The 19,880-nt window shown below is 48.3% G+C and overlaps 1 protein-coding gene across 4 annotated transcripts in view; it reads right to left on the bottom strand.

Annotated features, from left to right (window-relative positions):
- Positions 1-19,880, bottom strand: part of LRRC20 (leucine rich repeat containing 20) — a 74,638-nt gene that overhangs the window by 18,709 nt on the left and 36,049 nt on the right. For 3 of the 4 annotated variants that reach the window (XM_043476713.1, XM_043476712.1, XM_043476714.1), the window contains exons 3-4: positions 15,123-15,272; positions 4,291-4,458 (exon numbers count right to left, since the gene is read on the bottom strand). In XM_043476713.1, coding sequence (XP_043332648.1) covers positions 4,291-4,458; positions 15,123-15,272 — 318 coding nt within the window. The remainder of the gene's footprint in view (positions 1-4,290; positions 4,459-15,122; positions 15,273-19,880) is intronic. The other variant, XM_043476715.1, reaches the window with a different exon arrangement.

Here is a 19,880-nt window from a genome sequence, read left to right as displayed (position 1 = left end):
GCCTTTGAGACTTTGGGATGCCTGCTCTGCACTGTGCTCCCAACCAGCTGCAAGCCAGCTGCATGCAGACACCGCGCTCACGCTGGCTCTGGACATGACAGGACTTGAAGGCCAAGTCACACACAAACCAGAGGACTGTCTGTAGGAGGCAGCAGCAATGAGGCCTCCACGTGCCACCCAGATCCTCAACCTGAGGGCCTCCTGCTACCAGTGAGCACCAAGGATGAGCATCCTCCCATCACCCGCAGTTGAACCAGAAAGCAGAGGGCAGTGTCCCTGCCTCTCCCAGCCTGCATACGCTGATGAGGCCCTGTGTCTTCTCCCCTCCATGGACCTGAGCCGAGCCTCTCTCCGCATCATGGCCCAGAGAGTGCTGGCCAGTGGCACTGTTCAGAAACAAGATGCCACTGCTAGGGGCTTCCCTGGTGGTCCAGTGGCTAAGATTCGGTGCTCCCAATGCAGGGGGGCCTGGGTTCGATCCCTGGTCAGGGAACTAGATCCTGCATGCCGCAACTAAGAGTTCACAAGCTGCAACTAAAGTCTTAGCATGCCCTGTCTGGAGATCCCACACACTGCAATGAAGATTGAAGATGCTGCGTGCTACAGGTGAGACCCGGAGCAGTCAAATAAATAATGGAAAAATAAATAAATATTAAAATTTAAAAAAAAGATGATGCCACTGCTCTTGGAAGCTTCCAGGCCTTCCTGAGGCTGGGCCAGAGGCATCTTTTGAAGAGGTCCCTTCAGATGCACCTGGAGCTTGTTTCAGAGCTGCTTCTTCTTTACGTACTGAACTAAAGCTTTAAGGAGATTCATGCACCTCCAATTTATTGCTTTAGAAAACATTTTTTTGAAAATCTTCCAATCCCCTCTGAGAGCTCTGAGGGGAAAAATAAGCCAAACTGAAGACATCCTAAGTTCCTTCCACAATTATTCCAATGAGCTCCTGCGGGAGATTGTCTACAACCAGCCAACAGTGCAAAGCTGTTTCCATAATGAAGGAGCATGCAGCCCTCACCTACTTCACTGTGATTACAGCCCTCCTCCCTCCAACCTGGGCTGTAAAGGCTGTGGCCTGGTCTTGCACTGGTCTGGGAGTCAGGAATCCATCCAAGTAACTAGGGTGGGCTGGAGAGAGGTAGAACGTAGAAGTAAGGAGATTCCAGCAAGGAACCACCACTGCCCCTCTCTACCCATGTGCCCCTCTCTCCAGCTGGTGTGGGGAGAATGCCCAGGGCATCCCACAGTGGAGCAGTCCTAGGATCAGCCAAGCATCTCTAAGAGCCATTGGGCACCTGGGGAAAACTTGGAGGCAAGGGCAGTCCCCAGTATCCCCATGACCCCCAGGCCTGGGCAGCAGGAGACTGTCACAGACTGAACTGACTGGGAAACACAGCCCAGTGGCTGAAGTCCCTGTTACCTGGCCAGGTGTTCAACAGACACTTGACCATGAAGGCCGGGGGAATCTTAGTGCCTCAGTTTCTACATCTATCAAATGGGATGATCACCCTCTTGTCTTGGGCCTGCACATGAGCGTTCTTGGTAAACTGCAAGATGCTTCCATGTGCAGAGTTATTACTGTCACTGTAGAAAGGAAGAGATATGCGTACAAAAGAATAAGCTAAAACAGCTGATCTAGGTTCTGGGAGCTGTTGCTACTAAGGAATGTTGTCAACCTTGCTGGAGGGAGGAAGACTAGGGGATCTGTCACCCTGTACTTCTCATTTCGGGGAGAGTCACTCCTTATGCTACAGCCAGAAGAGATGCCCACTCACCCTGCTCTCCTGCTTGAGGAAAAGCCACCTTTTGGGGCAGGGATTTGGGGAGGGTCGGAGAACCACCATGTGAAAGCGGAGATGAAGCAGAAGCTTAGAGAAAGGATTCAAGTCTTTCAAAGATACAGTCAGTAAGTGAGGAAGCCATTGGCCAATACTTATCCTGACCTGCCTGCCTGCAGCTACCCACCCAGCTCTGGTCTTGACATTAGCCCAAACAAGTAGCCCTTTCTTGGTTACTGCCCCATTTGGAAAAGCAGCAATCAGGAATGCCTCGAAGAACAAAAGGCAGCAGAGGAAGGGACCAGCAAGGAGGGCCTGGCCGAGAATGAAGAGCTCAGGGCAAGACCCCAGTGATCTGGAAAGTAAAAGTTGCTCAGTCGTGTCTGACTCTGCATTCCCTGGACTATACAGTTCAGTTCAGTCGCTTAGTCATGTCCGACTCTTTGCGACCCCTTGGACTGCAGCACACCAGGCTTCCCTGTCTATCACCAACTCCCGGAGCTTGTTCAAACTCATGTCCATTGAGTAGGTGATGCCATCCAACCATCTCATCCTCTGTCTTCCCCTTCTCCTCCTACCTTCAATCTTTCCCAGAATCAGGGTCTTTTCCAGTGAGTCAATTCTTCGCATCAGGTGGCCAAAGTATTGGAGTTTCAGCTTCAACATCAGTCCTTCCAATGAATATTCAGGACTGATTTCCTTTAGGGTGGACTGGTTGGATCTCCTTGCAGTCCAAGGGACTCTCAAGAGTCTTCTCCAACACCACAGTTCAAAAGCATCAATTCTTCGGTGCTCAGCTTTCTGTAAAGTCCAACTCTCACATCCGTACATGACTACTGGAAAAACCATAGCTTTGACTAGACGGATCTTTGTCAGCAAAGTAATGTCTCCACAGTCCATGGGATTCTCCAAGTCTGAATATTGGAGTGGGTGGCCTTTCCCTTCTCCAGGGGATTTTCCTAACCCAGGGATTGAACCCAGGTCTCCCACACTGCAGGCATTTCAGTTCGATTCTTTACCAACTAAGCCACCAGGGAAGCCCAAGAATACTTGAGAGGGTAGCCTATCCCTTCTTCAGAGGATCTTCCCAACCCAGGAATTGAACCAGGGTCTCCTGAATTGCAGGCGGATTCTTTACCAACTGAGCTATGAGGGAAGCCCTAAGTGGTCAGGAGCTATACAGTAAACAGGCACTTCTGTTTAAAGACAGCACAAAGGCCCAAGAGGCCAGGGGTTGCCAACCCAGGGGCCAGACATTCAGTGATCCTGGTCTTGGGATGGCAAGTCTGAATCAGAGCCCACCCCTAGGGCCTTCCCAGAGGCCAGACAAGGGAAGCCCTCTCCAGGCATAGGGCTGAGTTTTAGAATCATGTACTCTTACCCCGGCATTTCTGTGGTCTCACTGTGCAACCCCATGCTCTCTCATAACCTCTCTGAGCCTCAGTTTACACACCTGTAAAAGGATGGACCCCAAAATTCAGAGCTTAGCTTGTTCCCCCTCCCACTCAGCCAGAGCCTGAGCCCTGCAGGCAGCATCCTTGATAGAAGGGAGGCTCACCAGTGCACTAGGCAGCGCCAAACCACCAGAGACCTCTTGCTTTTAATCTAATAGCATAATGCCTGTAAAAGAGCTTACAAAAATGAATGCATAACTGAAGGGGGTTATTATTAACCATCAACATTAGAGGCAATGTGAGAGAAGGCAACATGCAGCTGGAGATGGGCTTCCAGAGCCTGCCAAAGCAGCTGCAGGAGGAGCTGAGGAGGAGGGGTACCGAGGGACCCTGTGAGTGCCGGACTCTCTCTTGGGGAGGCTAGACAGCAGTCGGAGAGGATGCTCAGGCCAAATGAGACCAGGAGGTATGCAAGTGTTACAAAAGGAAGAAAGGAACCCCTCTTCTACCTCAGAGGAACCCAGCTTGCTGGGGTCTGCTGTTTGCAGGAGGCACACCTCCGACTCAGAGGGAGAGAACTTCTGCTTCCCTGAGGGGGAGCATATTTGTACTGGAAGGCACAGAGAGGCTGTTCTGAACATGTTTGCCTAGGGGTTCCTGCTTAATAATGGCAAAGAGCTCCTGTGAAGCCAGGGAGGGAGAGCCAGGGACTCAGGCAGGAGTTAACACGTAGGTCTGAATTGAAGGGTCGTAAAGGCAGCCAAGGCTGGCAGATGGAGACAAGAGAAGGAGAGCCTGAGGTCCAAGATGGCCCAACTAGTTCAGGGCTCGCAGTGTGAAAAGCCAAGACCTTCCACCTGCCAGGTGAAAGTAAGTATCCAGCCTGGCCCCTGGCAGGCAGCAGGACCTCATAATAGTTACCTTTCTAGGCTCAATGCCCTGTACTCAGGAAACTCAGACCAGACAGCCCAACCTTGCACTCTTGTCTATGAAACTCTGCCTCCAGAGCCCCATGCCTTGTGCCCCAGAAGGCCCTGTGAGCCTCAACTCAGGCAAGGGAGCTCAGGGCAGGCTCTGTAGACAGAGGAGGGGCAGGGCCACGGGCTGGGTCCACTCACCCACAATCTCATTCTCTTCCAGATTGATGTTCTCCAGTGCAGGCAGGGTGGTGAGCTGCTCAGGGAAGTCGCGGAACTGGTTCCGGGACAGATCAATGGCCTTGAGGTGCTGCAGGGTGCTGACCTCATTGGGAAGGCGGTGCAGGAAGTTCCCTTCCAGGTGGAGTTCTGCCAGGTGGGAAGGAAGAATAAGGAGGGGGGAAGCAGAAACAACCCAGAGCCCACAGTGACTGCTGGCTGCCTGGGCCAGGAAGGCTGCGAGGAAACCCAGATGCAAAGGAAGTCCTTCCAAAGGGTACATTCCATATTCATGCACAAGGAGGGGTAACCCTGACCACTGCCACCCATCATTCCAGCTGGGCGCCCTGCTTTTGGCTTTGGAAAGCAAGGCTCTCACCCCTGCTTAGGATGGCACATCTGGGGTCCTTCCTGAGGTTGGTTTAGGGGCGACAGCATCCTTGCACTGAGGTATCCAGAATGACCAGACAGGTTTTCCTTACTGCAGCTCAAACAGGCTCTTGAATTTGTTCCCCCCAGTCCCTCTCACCTGGACCACTCTGGCAGCCTCCTCCCTGGACTCTTGCCTCCAGCCCCTTTCCAATCAACACTGCACAATGGGACCTATTTCACTTCATGAGCACAGCTCTGAGCTTGTAACTCTTCAGTACACCCCCAAGGCCTCCTCCGGAGAAGGCAATGGCAACCCACTCAAGTACTCTTGCCTGGAAAATCCCATGGATGGAGAAGCCTGGTAGGCTGTAGTCCATGGAGTCGCGAAGAGTTGGACATGACTGAGTGACTTCACTTTCACTTTTCACTTTCATGCATTGGAGAAGGAAGTGGCAACCCACTCCAGTGTTCTTGCCTGGAGAATCCCAGAGGCGGCAGAGCCTGGTGGGCTGCCGTCTATGGGGTCGCACAGAGTCGGACATGACTGAAGCGACTTAGCAGCAGCAGCAGCAAGACCTCCTCCCCCAGGTAATCCAGGCCCTTTATGATCAGGCCAAGGATCTGCAGGTCCAGCACTCACATCTGGGTCTGGGCCCCGGTTGCCCTGGAATGTCCTCTGGGGTGATCTTCACACAACACACGAGAAGTCATACAACATCATCTTGCTGGACTCCAGTGCGGTACTAAAGAAGCAGTAACAAGAGCTACATTTTCCTGTTACTTATTATGAGTCCAGATGCCGCCAGGAGCAGACACTTATTGTCTCATTTGATCCTCAAAACAGCTCTGCAAGATTTGTCTTACTCTGTTCCATTTGATGGAAACAGAAATGGTGACTTAAGAGAGGTTAAGCAATTTGCCCAAGATAGAGAAGCCAGGATTGGAAGGGCCTGGATGCCCTGGTACTGGTCACCAAACATGGGATAAACACGACCAAGGTGACAGGAGACAGGTGTGAATATTTAACGAGTGATGCTATGTCCCAGGCAATGTATTAGTTGTTCATGAAATCTCACAAATATCTCCCAGTTTACGGATGAGAGCACTGAGGATCACAGAGGTCAAAGAACCTGCCCAAAGGTGCACACACCTGGCAGATGTTCCCCATGTCCCCTGAGATTCACGGATAAGAGAAGGAAGGGAGGAATGGAATGACAGGCTCACTTCCTCAGGGAAGTGGGGTCGGGGAGGGGTCCATCCAGGCACTGATATCAGGTCAGGGCTGAGTGGGGCCTTCAGGGAGCAGAGCCTCTGAAGGAGGCTGGAGACACCTCCGTGCAGAGCACAGTCTGTGAGTCCTGCTGGGGAGATGTGCCTGGGATCAGCCGGGAGCATCTCCGCAGTTGAGAAGCTGAAAAGCTTTTCATGTGACTGACAGCGTTTTAATGAAAGCACAGCGTGACCTGCCAGCTCTGTTTCTTTGCTGTTCAATAGCTTTTCTCCACATCTCTGTCTTGCTGCATTCATGACTCAAAGGCTCTTTAAATTCCCTGCCATCATGTGTGGCTACAATGAACATCATCCCCAGGCTTTTGCATCATCACGTCCTCTCCTCTCAGGGCTGGGGGAGAAGCAGGAGGGCAGGGATCTTTTCTGTTCAGGCTCAGAGCCTGACAGACCCGTGGGAGGCTTGCTCTTCTAAGCTTTACAAACCAACGTCAACTCTCCACATCCCAACACCCAGGTGTCAGAAGGTCAAGACTGCTCCCTTATCAGTGAGGTTAATTAAAAAGCCCAAGCTACGACTTCCTTGGTAGTCCTTTGGTTAGGTATACGCCTGCCAACGCGGGTTCAATTCCTTGTCTGGGGAGATTCCACGTGCCTCGGGGCAACTGAGCCCATGCACCACAACTGCTGGGCCTGTGCTCTGGAGCCCGTGAGCCGCAACTACTGAAGCTCAAGTGCCCTGGAGCCCATGCTCTGCAACAAGAGAAGCCACCACAATGAGAAGCCCGTGCACCACACCGAGAGTAGCCCCCACTCGCCACAACTAGAGAAAGCCCGTACGTGGAAAGATGACCCAGCACAGCCAAAAATAAATAATAAAAATAAGTAAATAAAAATTTTAGAAAAAACTCCAAGCCAAACAAGGCATTCCTGTTTCAGGAATGTTTGCTCAAGAACCACTCTGAGCAGCAAGTTCTTCCTAAGCTCTTTTTCTCCTCATGCTTTCTGGCTTGATTCCATCTGGTCAAACCCCATTCTAGAAAAGGGCAACTCTCACTCCTATCAAATTACAGATTATTTTCTCACTAGGTGGTCCATCCCAAAGGTACAATAGATCCTCCTGACACCTCTGGATACCTCAGGTCCTCTTGGGAGGAACAGACAGAGTCGGGACATGACTGCACAAGGGGACCGATCACATAATGATCAATAGAGCAAACCATCTTGAACACTCACTACATGCCGGTACCCTCTTTTCAACGTTACCACGTTTTACCTCAACTTAATCCTTACGATGACCCACTGAAATGGCGTAGAATGGATAGCATCATATAGATCAGGACATTAGCAACAGCAGAGCCAGGTTCTGACCTGAGGCCAGTGTGGTTCTAGGTTCTGCAATTGTAGTCATGCCACTTACTGACTCTCCACACCCTCCTGACACACACACAGGGTCGCTTGGCTAGCTACCATGGACAACGCTTGCAGCTGGTTTATCCAGGAGAAGCTTCAGAAAGATGCACTACTTAAAGTTAGATGTTCTTGCTGAAATTTACTATCATCAAGGGAAATTATTGTTGTCACTGTTTTATTATTTTCCCCACTCTGTGCACAGCCCTCCTGGGCCATATTTGTGCTGACTTATCTTCTCAAGAAAATTCAGGTCTAGTCCTCCATCACCACTGCAGGCAGCAAGTCGCCTAGCACTCAGTTGTGTGAACAGTGCCGATAACCATCACAGACAGTCAATGCTATCCCAACTGTAAATACAAACTTTTGTTGTTTGAAGCCATTGAGATTTAAAATTATTTGTTCCTAATGCAAAACTAAGGCTTCCCTGGTAGCTCAGATGGTAAAGAATCCACCTGCAATGCAGGAGACCCCGGTTTGATCCCTGGGTTGGGAAGATGCCCTGGAGAAGGGAATGGCAACCCACTCCAGAATACTTGCCTGGAGAATTTCACAGACAGAGGAGCCTGGCAGGCTACAGTCTATGGGGTTGCAAAGAGTCAGACAAAACTGGGTGACTTTTACACTCACTTTAATCCAAAACTGGCCTATCATAACCGATACAGTTTGTTTCACTTTAAATGCATCTTCTACTGATAAAAAGCAATGAGTGCTCATTGTAAAAATAGAGACATCACAAAATATGGAACATGGAAAATGAAAATCCTGTTTCCAACCCTAGAACCACAGTTGTCTGGTTGTCTCTAGTCTGTATTTTTCTACGTACATACTAATAGATAGATGGATGGATGGATACTATTTTTTAAAAACAAATGGAGGAGGACTTCGCTGGTGGTCCAGTGGCTAAGACTCCATGCTCCTAATGCAGGTGGCCCAGGTTCAATCTTTGGTCAGGGAACTAGATCCCACATACCGTAACTAAGAGTTCCCATGCCACAGCTAAAGATCCCATATGCCTCAACTAAGACCCGGTGCACCCAAATAAATATTTTTTAAAAATGGAATCATAGACTATGTACTCTTTTGATTCCTGCTTTTTTACTCAATAAAGCCAAGGCAGCTTTCCAAATCATCGCTTGGTGTAAACTCCTCTAGAGATCACTGCCGTCAAGATTGAGACTTGGGGCTACAAAATCACACCCCTGCCCAGCTTCTTGTTCCCCAGGGAAGGTTGCTCTCTGAAGTCCAGCCTTTTTTTCAGCTCCAAGCTCTAAGGCGATGCTCAGCTGCAAGGAGGAGCTGAGGCTGCCTGAAAGGCAGCCTCCCCACCAGCTCAGAAGCATCATTGAAAAGCAAAAGGCGCAGAGAGAATTGTGGCTGGAAAGCAGGGTTTGCACCCTTGGCGTTCAGCTCCTTGGTTGCATTAGGGTAATCAGAGGGGCTGTGCTGAAACTGGGAAGGAAGGGAAAGTTTTCCATTACTGATCTTCAAAGGGGGCCCAGATCTGCACTAGAAAGGCAATGTGAACCCAAGCCAGTGAGTCAGGCTCCGGCTGGGTTAACAAAGCATTGAAGTGCTGGGATTGGATGGGGGAGGGGGTTCCAGGCAAGAGCTCTTATGCCAGATACCCAACGTTTCAGGATATGGGGCTTGAAACAAAAAGGAATCACGATGGCTAACATCTAAGGAGTAGCACTCTGCTCCAGGCACTTGTTTTCTGGGGTTTACACACAATCATTATTTTCATTGTACTATAATCTGTTACCTCCAATTTACAGAGAGATGAAATAACTTGTTCAAGGTCACACAGAACCCCAACCTCTCCCCTAGCTAATCTGACTCTCCTCTCCCAACCCCCAAACTAGGATGCAAACCCCAGCCAGCTTCCCCAAGAAAAGTGGACCTTCTTTTTCCAGTTTTGCGTGCCTAATTCCTGCTGCACCTGTCCTCAGAGTAGATCCTCAGCAAGTCTCTGCTAATTTAGTGGTGAATGAATGATGGGATAAAAACCAAGAGGACCTAGTACTGACCTAACTCATCACGTGTCCTTAGGCCCATCCTCTCCCTGAACAGCCTCCATGAGAAGGTCCTCCCTGCCCATTCACAGCATGGCTGTGAGAATGAGTTGTGAGTCTTGTGAAAAGCAGGATGTGTGGCAAAACATAGATATTTATTAAGCACCTACTGCATGCTCGGTCCCATACTTGAAAATGAAAAGGATAATCTCTGAAAAGTAAAAGCACTCAATAAATGGAACTGTTTTCTGTTAGAGGGATATGAGATCCACAAGACTTAATTACTGGATTATTGAGCTTTTTGTGGGGAAAAAAAATTAAAAGCTAACATTAAAGGCGAGAATCAAAAGATAAAAGAAGAGAAGGTGGTTGCAGCTGGGACACATGGCTTCCAGGAAAATCAATCAGACTTTCACAATTATGCCCAGGGTCTCAATACCCTTTTGGCCCAGGGAGCTATATTCAAGGAGCTCCACATATTTCTTCCTGCTGTCTTGTGCCAGGGTTCAGAGTCAAACAACCTGGGCTCTCAGGACAGACAGGGGCTCTGGGAGAACGTCCTCTATCCCACTCCCCAGACTGTCCCCCGCCTGAGAGCAGACAGGCCTGACATTCACTTATTTACTATCTCTTCTGAACTGTGGTTTCTGGTGTCAGCTAGATGGATCTCTCCTTCCCACAAGCTCCTCTTATTATTTCTGCATCATCTTTATCTTGGACAATTGTCAGGGCTGATTCAGGGGCCTCAGACTAACCCCAGGCAAGAGACAAACCCTGCCGATTCCATTAAGGGACAGATGTGGCCAGCCTGTAGTAATTACTCAGTCTGGTGGTAAAGGAATGTGCCAGCTCCAAAAATACCTGCCCACTGAGGATCAATCAGCACCTTGGCTGCTGGGACCCTGCAACACTGAGCAATTACTGTTCTGCCTGCAAGGGCCCTCCTGCAGGGCAGAGTCAGCGGGTTGGGTGGGACAATGATTGTTCTTCAAATGGCCCATACTCAGCACTGAAGATGCTTTGCACAGAGACAGTTGCTGCCTGTGGGGGACAGAGGGGAAAGGAGTGAAGTTTCTGAAAGCCACATCTACTTCTTGGGTAGACAGAAAGAAGGGGGAGAAAACTCTTCTAACTGACGAATCTGGGACAGACTAAACTGAAGTGTTAATCGTCCCACCCCCATGAAAAGGACAATGTGGGTCTCACTGTACCGACATTAACCAGTTCCTAAAATCTATCGCCAAGTAAAAGCGGCAAGTTGCAAAACTGTGCAGACACTTACTCCCGTCAGTAGTTTATTAAGGAGCTCTGGATCTGGACCCACAGTCCTGACCCCATCCTCTCACTGTGTGACCTCGGGCAAGTTCCTTAAGCTCTCTGTGCCTCAGTTTCCTCATGGAAAACAAAGATAATAGGCGTACTGACTTCCCAGAGGCTCCAAACTTGGAGTAAACATCCCCTCACATTATGATGTGGTTCTGTGCTTAAACACCTGCCTCCTTGGGAGACTGTGAGCTCCTCAAGGACCGGATCTAGCTCTTGGTTTTCTTATCCTTCCCAAGTGTCGCTGCTATTGTTAGGGGAAGCACACTGACTGAAACTGCCCACCCTGGCCAGGCACCATAGTAACCATATGCATGAGTTGTTTTTACAACAGGAGGTCCTGGTAAGGAACACGGAACTAATAAGCCACCACCAACTGGAAGAGTTCAGGAAAGGTCAAAATGAGACACCACCTGTCCGACCACCTCCCAGAATCCTTCTCTCTGGCGTCCATCTTGGCTGAACAAGGCGTGCACCACCAGGAAGGACTCTCAGTCAGAATGATTGGCTAAAGACAACCCGGAAACTAATCCCATCACCATAAGACTGCCAGCCACGGGGCAGAGCTGTTCTCCTGGGTTCCCTTACCCTCCTGCTCTCCACCCGGGGGGCCCTTTCCCAATAACATCTCTTGCTTTGTCAGCACATGTGTCTCCTTGGACAATTCATTTCTGAGGGTTAGACAAGAGCCTAGTTTCGGACCCTGGAAGGGGTCCCCCTTCCTGCAACACCATGACAGTGAAATGAGATGACACATGTAAAACCCTCAGTGTGGAGCTGGGGATGCTAAGTGCCCAGTGAATTTGGGTCCAGTGTTATTAGTCACTTGTTCATGCCCTTGCCAGGCCCAGAACAGGTGCTCAGGAGAAGCCAGTGAATTGAGCTGAAAAGCAGGCTGTGAGACTGAATATACACACAGACAATGGCCAGACCAAGTATAAAAACAGGTCTGCAACCCATAACCTGCAGCATCCTGTCCAGGAAATCATCCTGTTAGTAAAGCAACCACCTAGGAAGCTAGCCTTCTGTTAAGTCAGACTTGTAGGCAGTCAGACTACCATCTCCATCAACTATCCAGGAAGCCAAATAACATCCTCTGTAACAGTTGGCCTCAAATGGCCAGAACTTGATTACTAACTGAGTTTCCCTAATGTTTATCCCAATATCCCACACAGGACCAACTGGAGACAGCCAGAAGTACATCCTAAGCAATCACATAGGACGCCCTGCAGCCAGCTGGCCCGCCTGCCTCCAGGTTCCCCGGGCTCCCAGCCTGCCTTCAGGCATACCTGAGGCCTTCTCCCTTTCATCCACTATAAAGCCTTCCTATTCCTCTGTCTGCCTTTGACTCCCTGCTAAATGCAAGTGACAGTGGCTGAATCCTTGGCTAGAGCAAGCTCTGAATGAAACGCCTCTGCTGGTTCTCATTTGGATGGTCTTTGTCTATTTCTGCAGGTGTATCTTGGACACCTCTGGCCTGGCAGACTCAGGATACACTCAATAAAAACACTTGAATGACCTGCATTGGGAGGAAGTGGAGAGATGGGAACATGGGAGGAAGAGACGGGCCAGAGGAGCCACAGGCAGACATAGGGACCCGCTCTCGGCAGAGCCTACTTGCCCTTGGGACAGATACAGTCTGTGCCATTGTCCATCTCAGATCTTGCTTTTTCCTACTATAAGTTGGGTGAAAGATGTCAAGGGGATGTAACCAATAAAGACGACCCTGGTGGCCCAGTGGTTAGGACCTAGCACTTCCACTGCAGAGGGCAGAAGACGGGGCACAAGTTGGATCCCTGATTGGGGAACTAAGATCCTGCATGCTGCATGATGTGGCTAAAAAATAAAAAAATAAAGTGAAAAAAAGACCATCCAACTTCAAACAGGCCATGACTCCAGCAAACGAAAGTGTCCAGGGTACCCACGGGAGACCACTTGCCAGGCACAGGCGGGGAGTAAGCAGGCCACTCTCTCCCCAACACTGAGGCAGCCAACTTTCTCTGTCAAGGACCCACAAGAGGATGCCAGCAGGCGGTAAGGAGCTCAGCAACGCCTATTCAAGCCTCCTCATCACACTTGAAAGGAAAAGGTTTTTCTATCTGAAGGAGAAACCAGAATAAAGGTTGGGACCCAGAGCCATCACTGTGGGAGCCAGGTGAGTCTCTCCACTCCAGCCCCTCTATTCCTGGTCACCCTCCCTGGGTCCATTGCTGCCTCTGTGAAATCCAATCACTGGGCACACCAGGGCCTTCTCTTTGTAATCCAAGGTAGTATAGGGGAGGCAGGAGTACCAGGGCACAGGAGGGAGGGCAAACAGCATCCTTCTACAGACCTCCGATGGAAGGCTGTCATGATAAGTATATTTTCATGACTGACTGATGGAAGGGTATCATGGTAAGTATATTTTCACGACTGAGGCATAAATATAGGTACCCTAAATGTATTTCTCTGGTACTTGCTCCTGTGTCCCCTGGAAGGGGCCTGCTCACTCATTCCACAAGGTGCTGCCAAATGTCAAGTCCTCTCCAGGAGGCCCTTGAGCTAACTAATGCAGGTGGTCTGGAAAGGCAATCCCGGCTGCGGAGTGGGTGACATGAGTGTCCTGCTAGAACACCCTGGCCACATCGCTTCTTTCCCTGACCTTCCTTTTCCACTGTGAGATGAGATGGCAGAAACAGCGCTAATATTTTATGGGAGATTCTCTCAACTGGTGGCCCACAGGCTAAGTCTAACTTGCAAGATGTGTTTTATTGGCTTCCACATTAAAGTGAAAATGGATAAATTTCACATAAAGATCCACCTTTCTAGCTTCAATTGAATAAAATAATCCCAGGGACTTTCCTGATGGTTCAGTGGTTAAGACTCCACACTTTCACTGCAGGGGGCACAGGTTTGATCCCCAGTTGGGGAGCTAAGTTCCCACATGCTGCACGATGTGGCCAAAAAATAGAAGATGGGAAAATAAGAACAATTCCATGGCACATCTGGCAGAAGTTGAGCAGGGCAGGTACCAGTTGGCCACAGCCCCCACCACTCCTTATCATTACCAATCTGAGTCACTCATAACTTCATGCTAGTCTCTTCGGCATTTGCATTTATAACTCCTAAACTATGGTCTCAATTTTAGCTGCCAGCACTTTAGAACAATTGATTTAGATTTTAACAGATGGCTACACCCAGACCCACACCCAGACATTCTGATTCAATGGGTCTTGGGGTAAAGCTGCGGCAAATTGATTCTAATTTCAGCCTAATTCTAATTTCAGGCTGAGAACTGCTGGTCCAAGGGCCCCACTGGCTGGGAGGACCCATCTCACTTGTGTAAAGAAGCAGGCACAAGAAAAGGAAGGATGGTAAAATGGTCCTGGTGAAAACCATTCACAGATGCCCCCGGGAAAACATGTCTTGCCCTGGGATTCCTTGACTCATCCTCCATCATAAGCACTTTTAACATTTTAGGCACAAATGCAAAGAGCTTTGTGAGCTTCAGTCAGAAACGACCACACAGATCAATCCCTCCTCCTGGCCCTTGTGTCTGCACCCAGTCTAGGTCCCGCCTGTAGCTTTCTCCCAAGCCACTGTCCAAGAAGCTTCCTATCCCTGGCCCAGGTTTGCCAATTCACAGTTCCCTCTCCTTTCTGGGCTCCACCAGAGTCCACATCTCCTCTGGGAAGCTGCAGGAAATAGGCTGTTCAGGTCCCTCAGATTCCATCAGCAGCATTTTACATACTGGTTTCTCTAAACAGACTCTAAGACCCCTTTCATGCCCTTATCAGACAGAGAATTCCAGAAGGCAGGAATTACCTCTCCTGTGCCCTTCCCAACTCTCCCTCCCACCCCACCATTTCATAAACACACACCAAGCACCCAGGCTGCAGCTCCACCCCACAGGTCACTGGGCTGAGCAGCAGTGAACTCCTGTGGAAGGATGAGGGACTCGCAGAAGGATAAAGGAGTGGGGAGTGGCCACGCAGTGGCCACTGCATCCTGCTCCTCCATCCGGAGGAGAAATTTCATATGCATCTACAACGCCCACCTGTCAGCCTCCTGCCCGTCTCTGCCAAGCACCCAAGTCCACTTGCTCTGCATTGGCACAGCAGAGAAAACAACATCCCTGACATGTCACTCCTGAGCTGAAAACAGCGCTAGATTGGTGGGGTGCAGAAGGGGGCTTGCTAACAAGTCTACCAAGAAAAGACTACTCCAGAGCTGCAAGACCCCAGATACCCTGCTGTTCTATTCAAAACAAAACAATCACTCCAGGACCCACGGCCTTAACCATGAGTCAATCTGACTGACAGCCAGCTAGAGGTAGGGGAGATATCCAGGCTGCAGGGAGGACACCCTTCAAGGCCCTCCTTGGGAATTCTTTCCTGAGACTAGCTGACCAGGGCACCAGCCCTGGTGACAGTCCCCAGAGAGGGTCGGAGCCTTCAGGGTGAGAGCCAGAATGCCCTCCCGGCCTACCTCGGAGCTGACAGAACGTGGTCATGAACTTGCTGGTGAGGGACTTGAGCTCGTTGTTGGCCAGTGTGATGAGGTGAATCTGGTCGGTGACATTTCGCAGGACCTTGTAGATGCCGATGGGGAAGGAAACCAGCTTGCACTCGGCCAGGTCTGCAATCAAAGGACAAAGACCAGAGTTAGCAGCCACAGTTGACCATGGACTTGCCCCCAACCCCAAAGAACCTGACCCTGTCTCTCCTACTGCCTCCCTTTTCCCCACCCATCTTCCCTGTGCCAGGCTCAAGACCTTGTCCTCACTCCTCCAAGAGCCTTCATTACCATTCACCACACTTGTCCCCATCTAGCTCCCTGAACTTAGGGGTGATTCTAGCACAATCTCTAATAGCACGGCCTGCTAGCCAAAATGCAGAAGGCAGAGCTCTGCCAGCACACCGATGACCAGGCCACATGGCTGTGTGCCTGAGGCCCTGCAGGACCCACAAGTCCCTCCGGGATCATCAGACTCGACAGTGAAGTCGCAGTCTTCAGAGTGCTTTATAACAGTCTACTTCTTTAAAAAGAGGTAATTCACACAGACTTTGTGGTTTGACCTTCTTCCCTGTCCTGTCACTCTGAAAATAGGTCTGTCTAAGAGGCAGCAGGGAAGCCTCTCTGAAGAATAGTCTGGTAGTTCTTTGAATGGTTAAACCTAGTTAGCACATGACCCAGCAATTCCACTCCTGGGTGTATATATGGGAAAGATGAAATCACGTGTCCATACAAAACAGTGCACATGTTCACAGCAGCATTACTCATGTTGTTATTGTCCAGTTGCTCAATCAGGTCTGACTCTTTGCAACCCCAGGGACTGCATCACACTAGGCTCACCCGTCCTTCACTAACAGTGTGCTGAAACTCATGTCCATTGAGTCAGTGATACTATCTAACCATCTCATCTGCTGCATTATTCATAATAGCCAAAAAATGGAAACAGCTCATGTGTCCATCCACAGATGAATAGATAAAATGTGGTATATTCATTTTGTTTGGCAACAGAAAGGAATAAAATACCAATATATACTACAAAATGCTGCTGTTGTTTAGTCACTAAGTCATATCTGACTCTCTGCGACCCCATGGAATGTAGCTCACCAGGCTCCTCTGTCCATGGGATTTCCCAGGCAAGGGAAAGGTTGCCATTTCCTTCTCCAGGGATATTCCTGATCCAGGGGTTGAACCCGCATCTCCTGGTTGGCAGGAGGATTAGACGGGCCTTAAAAACACTATGGTAAGTGAAAGAAGCCAATCACCAGGACAATATGCTAGATGAGGCCATTTACATGAAAGGTCCAGAATAGGCAAATGTAAAGACAGGATGTAAAAGAAAAAAAGAAAAGACAGGATGTAGATTATTGGTTACCCAGGGCTGGGGGTACTGAGGGGTGAGGGGTTTCTTTGCAGGGGTAATGCAAATGTTCTACAGTTGAATGTGGTGATAGCTGCACATTGAACATACTCAAACCACTGAACTGTACACCTTAAATGGATGGACTATATGGTATGTGAATTATATCTCAATAAAGCTGGTTCATATATATGGCAGCAGAGAGACACTGAAAGCACGGAGGCTCAGAAATTATCTATCCAGCTCATCTAAGTCACTTATCTTTGCTGAGCCTCAGTTTTCTCATCTTTAAAATGGGAGCATCATTGTCTACCTAGTAAGCTGTCAGGAAAAGTAAATATAATAAAAAGTACTCAGTGGGGCTTTCCTGGTGGCTCAGTGGTAAAGAATTCATCTGCCAAAGCAAGAGACACAAGTTCCATCCCTGACCTGAGAAGATCCCACCTGCCACAGAGCAACTAAGCCCGTGCACCGCAACTCGAGACTGTACTCGAGAGCCCGGGAGCTGTAACTACCGAGCCCACATGCCACAACTACTGGAGCTGGTGCACCTTAGAGCCTGCGCTCAGCAACAAGAGAAGCGCCACAGAGAGGCCTGTGCACTGCACCTGGAGAGTAGACCCCACTCACCGCAACTAGAGAAAAGCCTTTGAAGCAGTGAAGACCCAGCACAGCCAAAAATAAATAAAATTATATTTTAATAAAGTACTCAATATACTAACCAAGTGCCTAGCAGGTAAACATTGGGGCTACTACAAATGTTGCTTCCCTCCCCTTCGCATCCTACCCACACCTGTCCATGCTGCAAGGCCAGGTCCCATCCCACCTCTCCTAGAAGTCGTTCTGGATGCCCTCATTGCTGGTGACTGCCCCTGCCAGGAGCACTCACTGCCTCAGACGGCACTGATCCATCTCTCAGCAAACTGTGGTCTTTTCCCTCAAGAGGCCAGGCTTCCCCAGGCCTCTAAGCCTTTGAAGCTTGTTCCAAAATTAATACACAAAGTTCAATAACATTCCTATATGCCAACAATAAAATATAGCTTTTAAAGATCCTATTCTGTGAAGAAAGTCAGACAGAGAACAAATCTTTCTCAGTTATATAAGAGTATGATATCACTTATATGTGGAATCTAAAAAAATGGTACAAATAAACTTATTTTCAAAACAGAAATAGAGTCACAGATGTAGAAAAAAAACTTACGGTTACGGGGTGAGGGGCACGAAGAGGGATAAATTGAGATTGGGATTAACATATACACACTACTATTTGTAAAAGAGATAATTAATAAGGACCTACTTCATAGCACAGGGAATTCTACTCAGTACTCTGTAAGGGCGTATATGGGGAAATAATCCAAAAAAGAGTGGATATATGTTCATGCATAACTGACTCACTTTGCAGTACAGCAGAAACTAAGACAATATTATAAATCAACTATACTCCAATAAAAAATTTTTTAATTTGTATTTTAAATATTTTAAAGTATGCTAAAGAGAAGATAGGAAGAAAGGAAGGGAGGGAGGGAAGGGGGAAAGAAGAAAGAAACAGACCCTATTCTGAACAGCAGCAAGAATGCAAAGTCTATAGAAATAATCAAAACCAAAGCCCTTCATCCTTATCTGCCTCTAATAGCAGCTCAAATGTCACCTCCTCCACGAAGCCTTCCCTGACAACCCTAAGCTCCAGTCCCTGAGTCTTACATGGTATGAAAAAGACCTCTTCACCCGTTACTGTATTAACCTCCTTTTGCATCTACTTTCCCAGTGGAGTAGGAAGACCCCCAGAGAATGTTACCAGCAGAGGTGGACCAGGCTCAGCGGCAGGACAGAGTTACTGGTGACCTCACTGAGCTGGTCTGAGGAAAGAAAGGGGACAGATGGGGGTAAGGGCAAAAATCCAAAAGACTGAGGAACCAGAGAGGTAGGGCATCCCATTAAGAAGTGTCTTCAGAGACTCCCCTGGCGGTCCAGTGGTTGAGAGTCTGCACTTTCACTGCAGGGGGCCCAGGTTCAACTCCTGGTCAAGGAACTGAGATCCCGCAAACCTCGAGGCTCAGTCAAAAAAAAAGTGTCTTTACTGTTTCCTCTGGTCCAGGGCTAAGCTAGGTGACTCCAGCCCAGCTGCTGTCCAATGTCAGGAACCTGCTCTTAGATCAGCAAGATGGGGTTTGCAGAAGAGAGTGCAAAGTCTTACGGGGAGGGATGAATGCCCAGAGGTCAGACTTCCAGTAAAAAGAGATTGAGGACTGGATCAGCCCTGCAGGCTTGAAATTTGGGGCAAGTTGAGGATTCTAGAAAAAGCAAACCTTCCAAACAATGAGCCCCCTATTGCTTTGTGCCAGATGCTCAAAGGTCCAGAAAGGTTTCTTGTTGTGGTTATAAATCATAAGAGCCCCTGTGGATAAAATCAATAGATCTCAGACCTGCTAGGAACAACATCAAGGAAAGTATCAGAAGCTTTCCCTTTAAAACCAAGAGCAAAATAAGGATGTCTTCCATCATCAGTATCCCTAAATATGGTCATAGACATTCTGGCCAAAGAAATAGAAAGCATAAACATCAGAAACAGATAAAATGATGATTATGTATATATGAAATGACTGCATAACCTCAACAAAGCAGTCGTCTGACAAGGTACACAAATTAAAAAGATCTCAGCAAAGTGGTTAATCAAACTAAACATGCAAAGTTCAATAATATCCCTATATGCCTACAATAAATATAGTTTCAAGGATCCTATTTCAAACAGCAATATAATATAAAATATAGAGCTCAAAAATACATAAAAATAAAAATTTTAAATAAAACAAAACATAGAGCTAATCATAATGGAAAATGCATCTGACCAATATTAAAAAAAGTGGGAAAGTTCACAAATATATTTTTAAAAATGGGTTTGTACACTGAAGATATATAACATTCATTGACAACAAGTCAAAATACTGTAATAATGGTGATTTTTTTTAAGAAGTTAAATTATAGATTGTTTAATGCAGTTCTGACCCAAATCCCAAAAAGTTTTTTTTTTTTAACTTGATGAAATGGTTTTAAATTTCAACTAGGGAATAAGCAAGCAAGACTCTCTAAAAGAGAAGAAAGTAGGGAGATAAACAGTTTTATAAGGTTGCAGGGATTAAAACAGAGGGTAATAGGAAAAGAGATCATATAAAGAAAACCTACAGTCCAGAAAATACAGCCCCTAAATTCAGTTCAGTTCAGTTCAGTCGTTCAGTCATGTCCGACTCTTTGCGACCCCATGGATCACAGCACGCCAGGCCTCCCTGTCCATCACCAACTCCCGGAGTTTACCCAAATTCATGTCCCATCGAGTCGGTGATGCCATCCAACCATTTCATTCTCTGTTGTCCCCTTCT

The sequence above is a fragment of the Cervus canadensis genome, chromosome 8 (assembly GCF_019320065.1).
Source record: "Cervus canadensis isolate Bull #8, Minnesota chromosome 8, ASM1932006v1, whole genome shotgun sequence".
NCBI lineage: Eukaryota > Metazoa > Chordata > Mammalia > Artiodactyla > Cervidae > Cervus > Cervus canadensis.
This window is presented reverse-complemented; position numbering and strand designations above follow the sequence as displayed.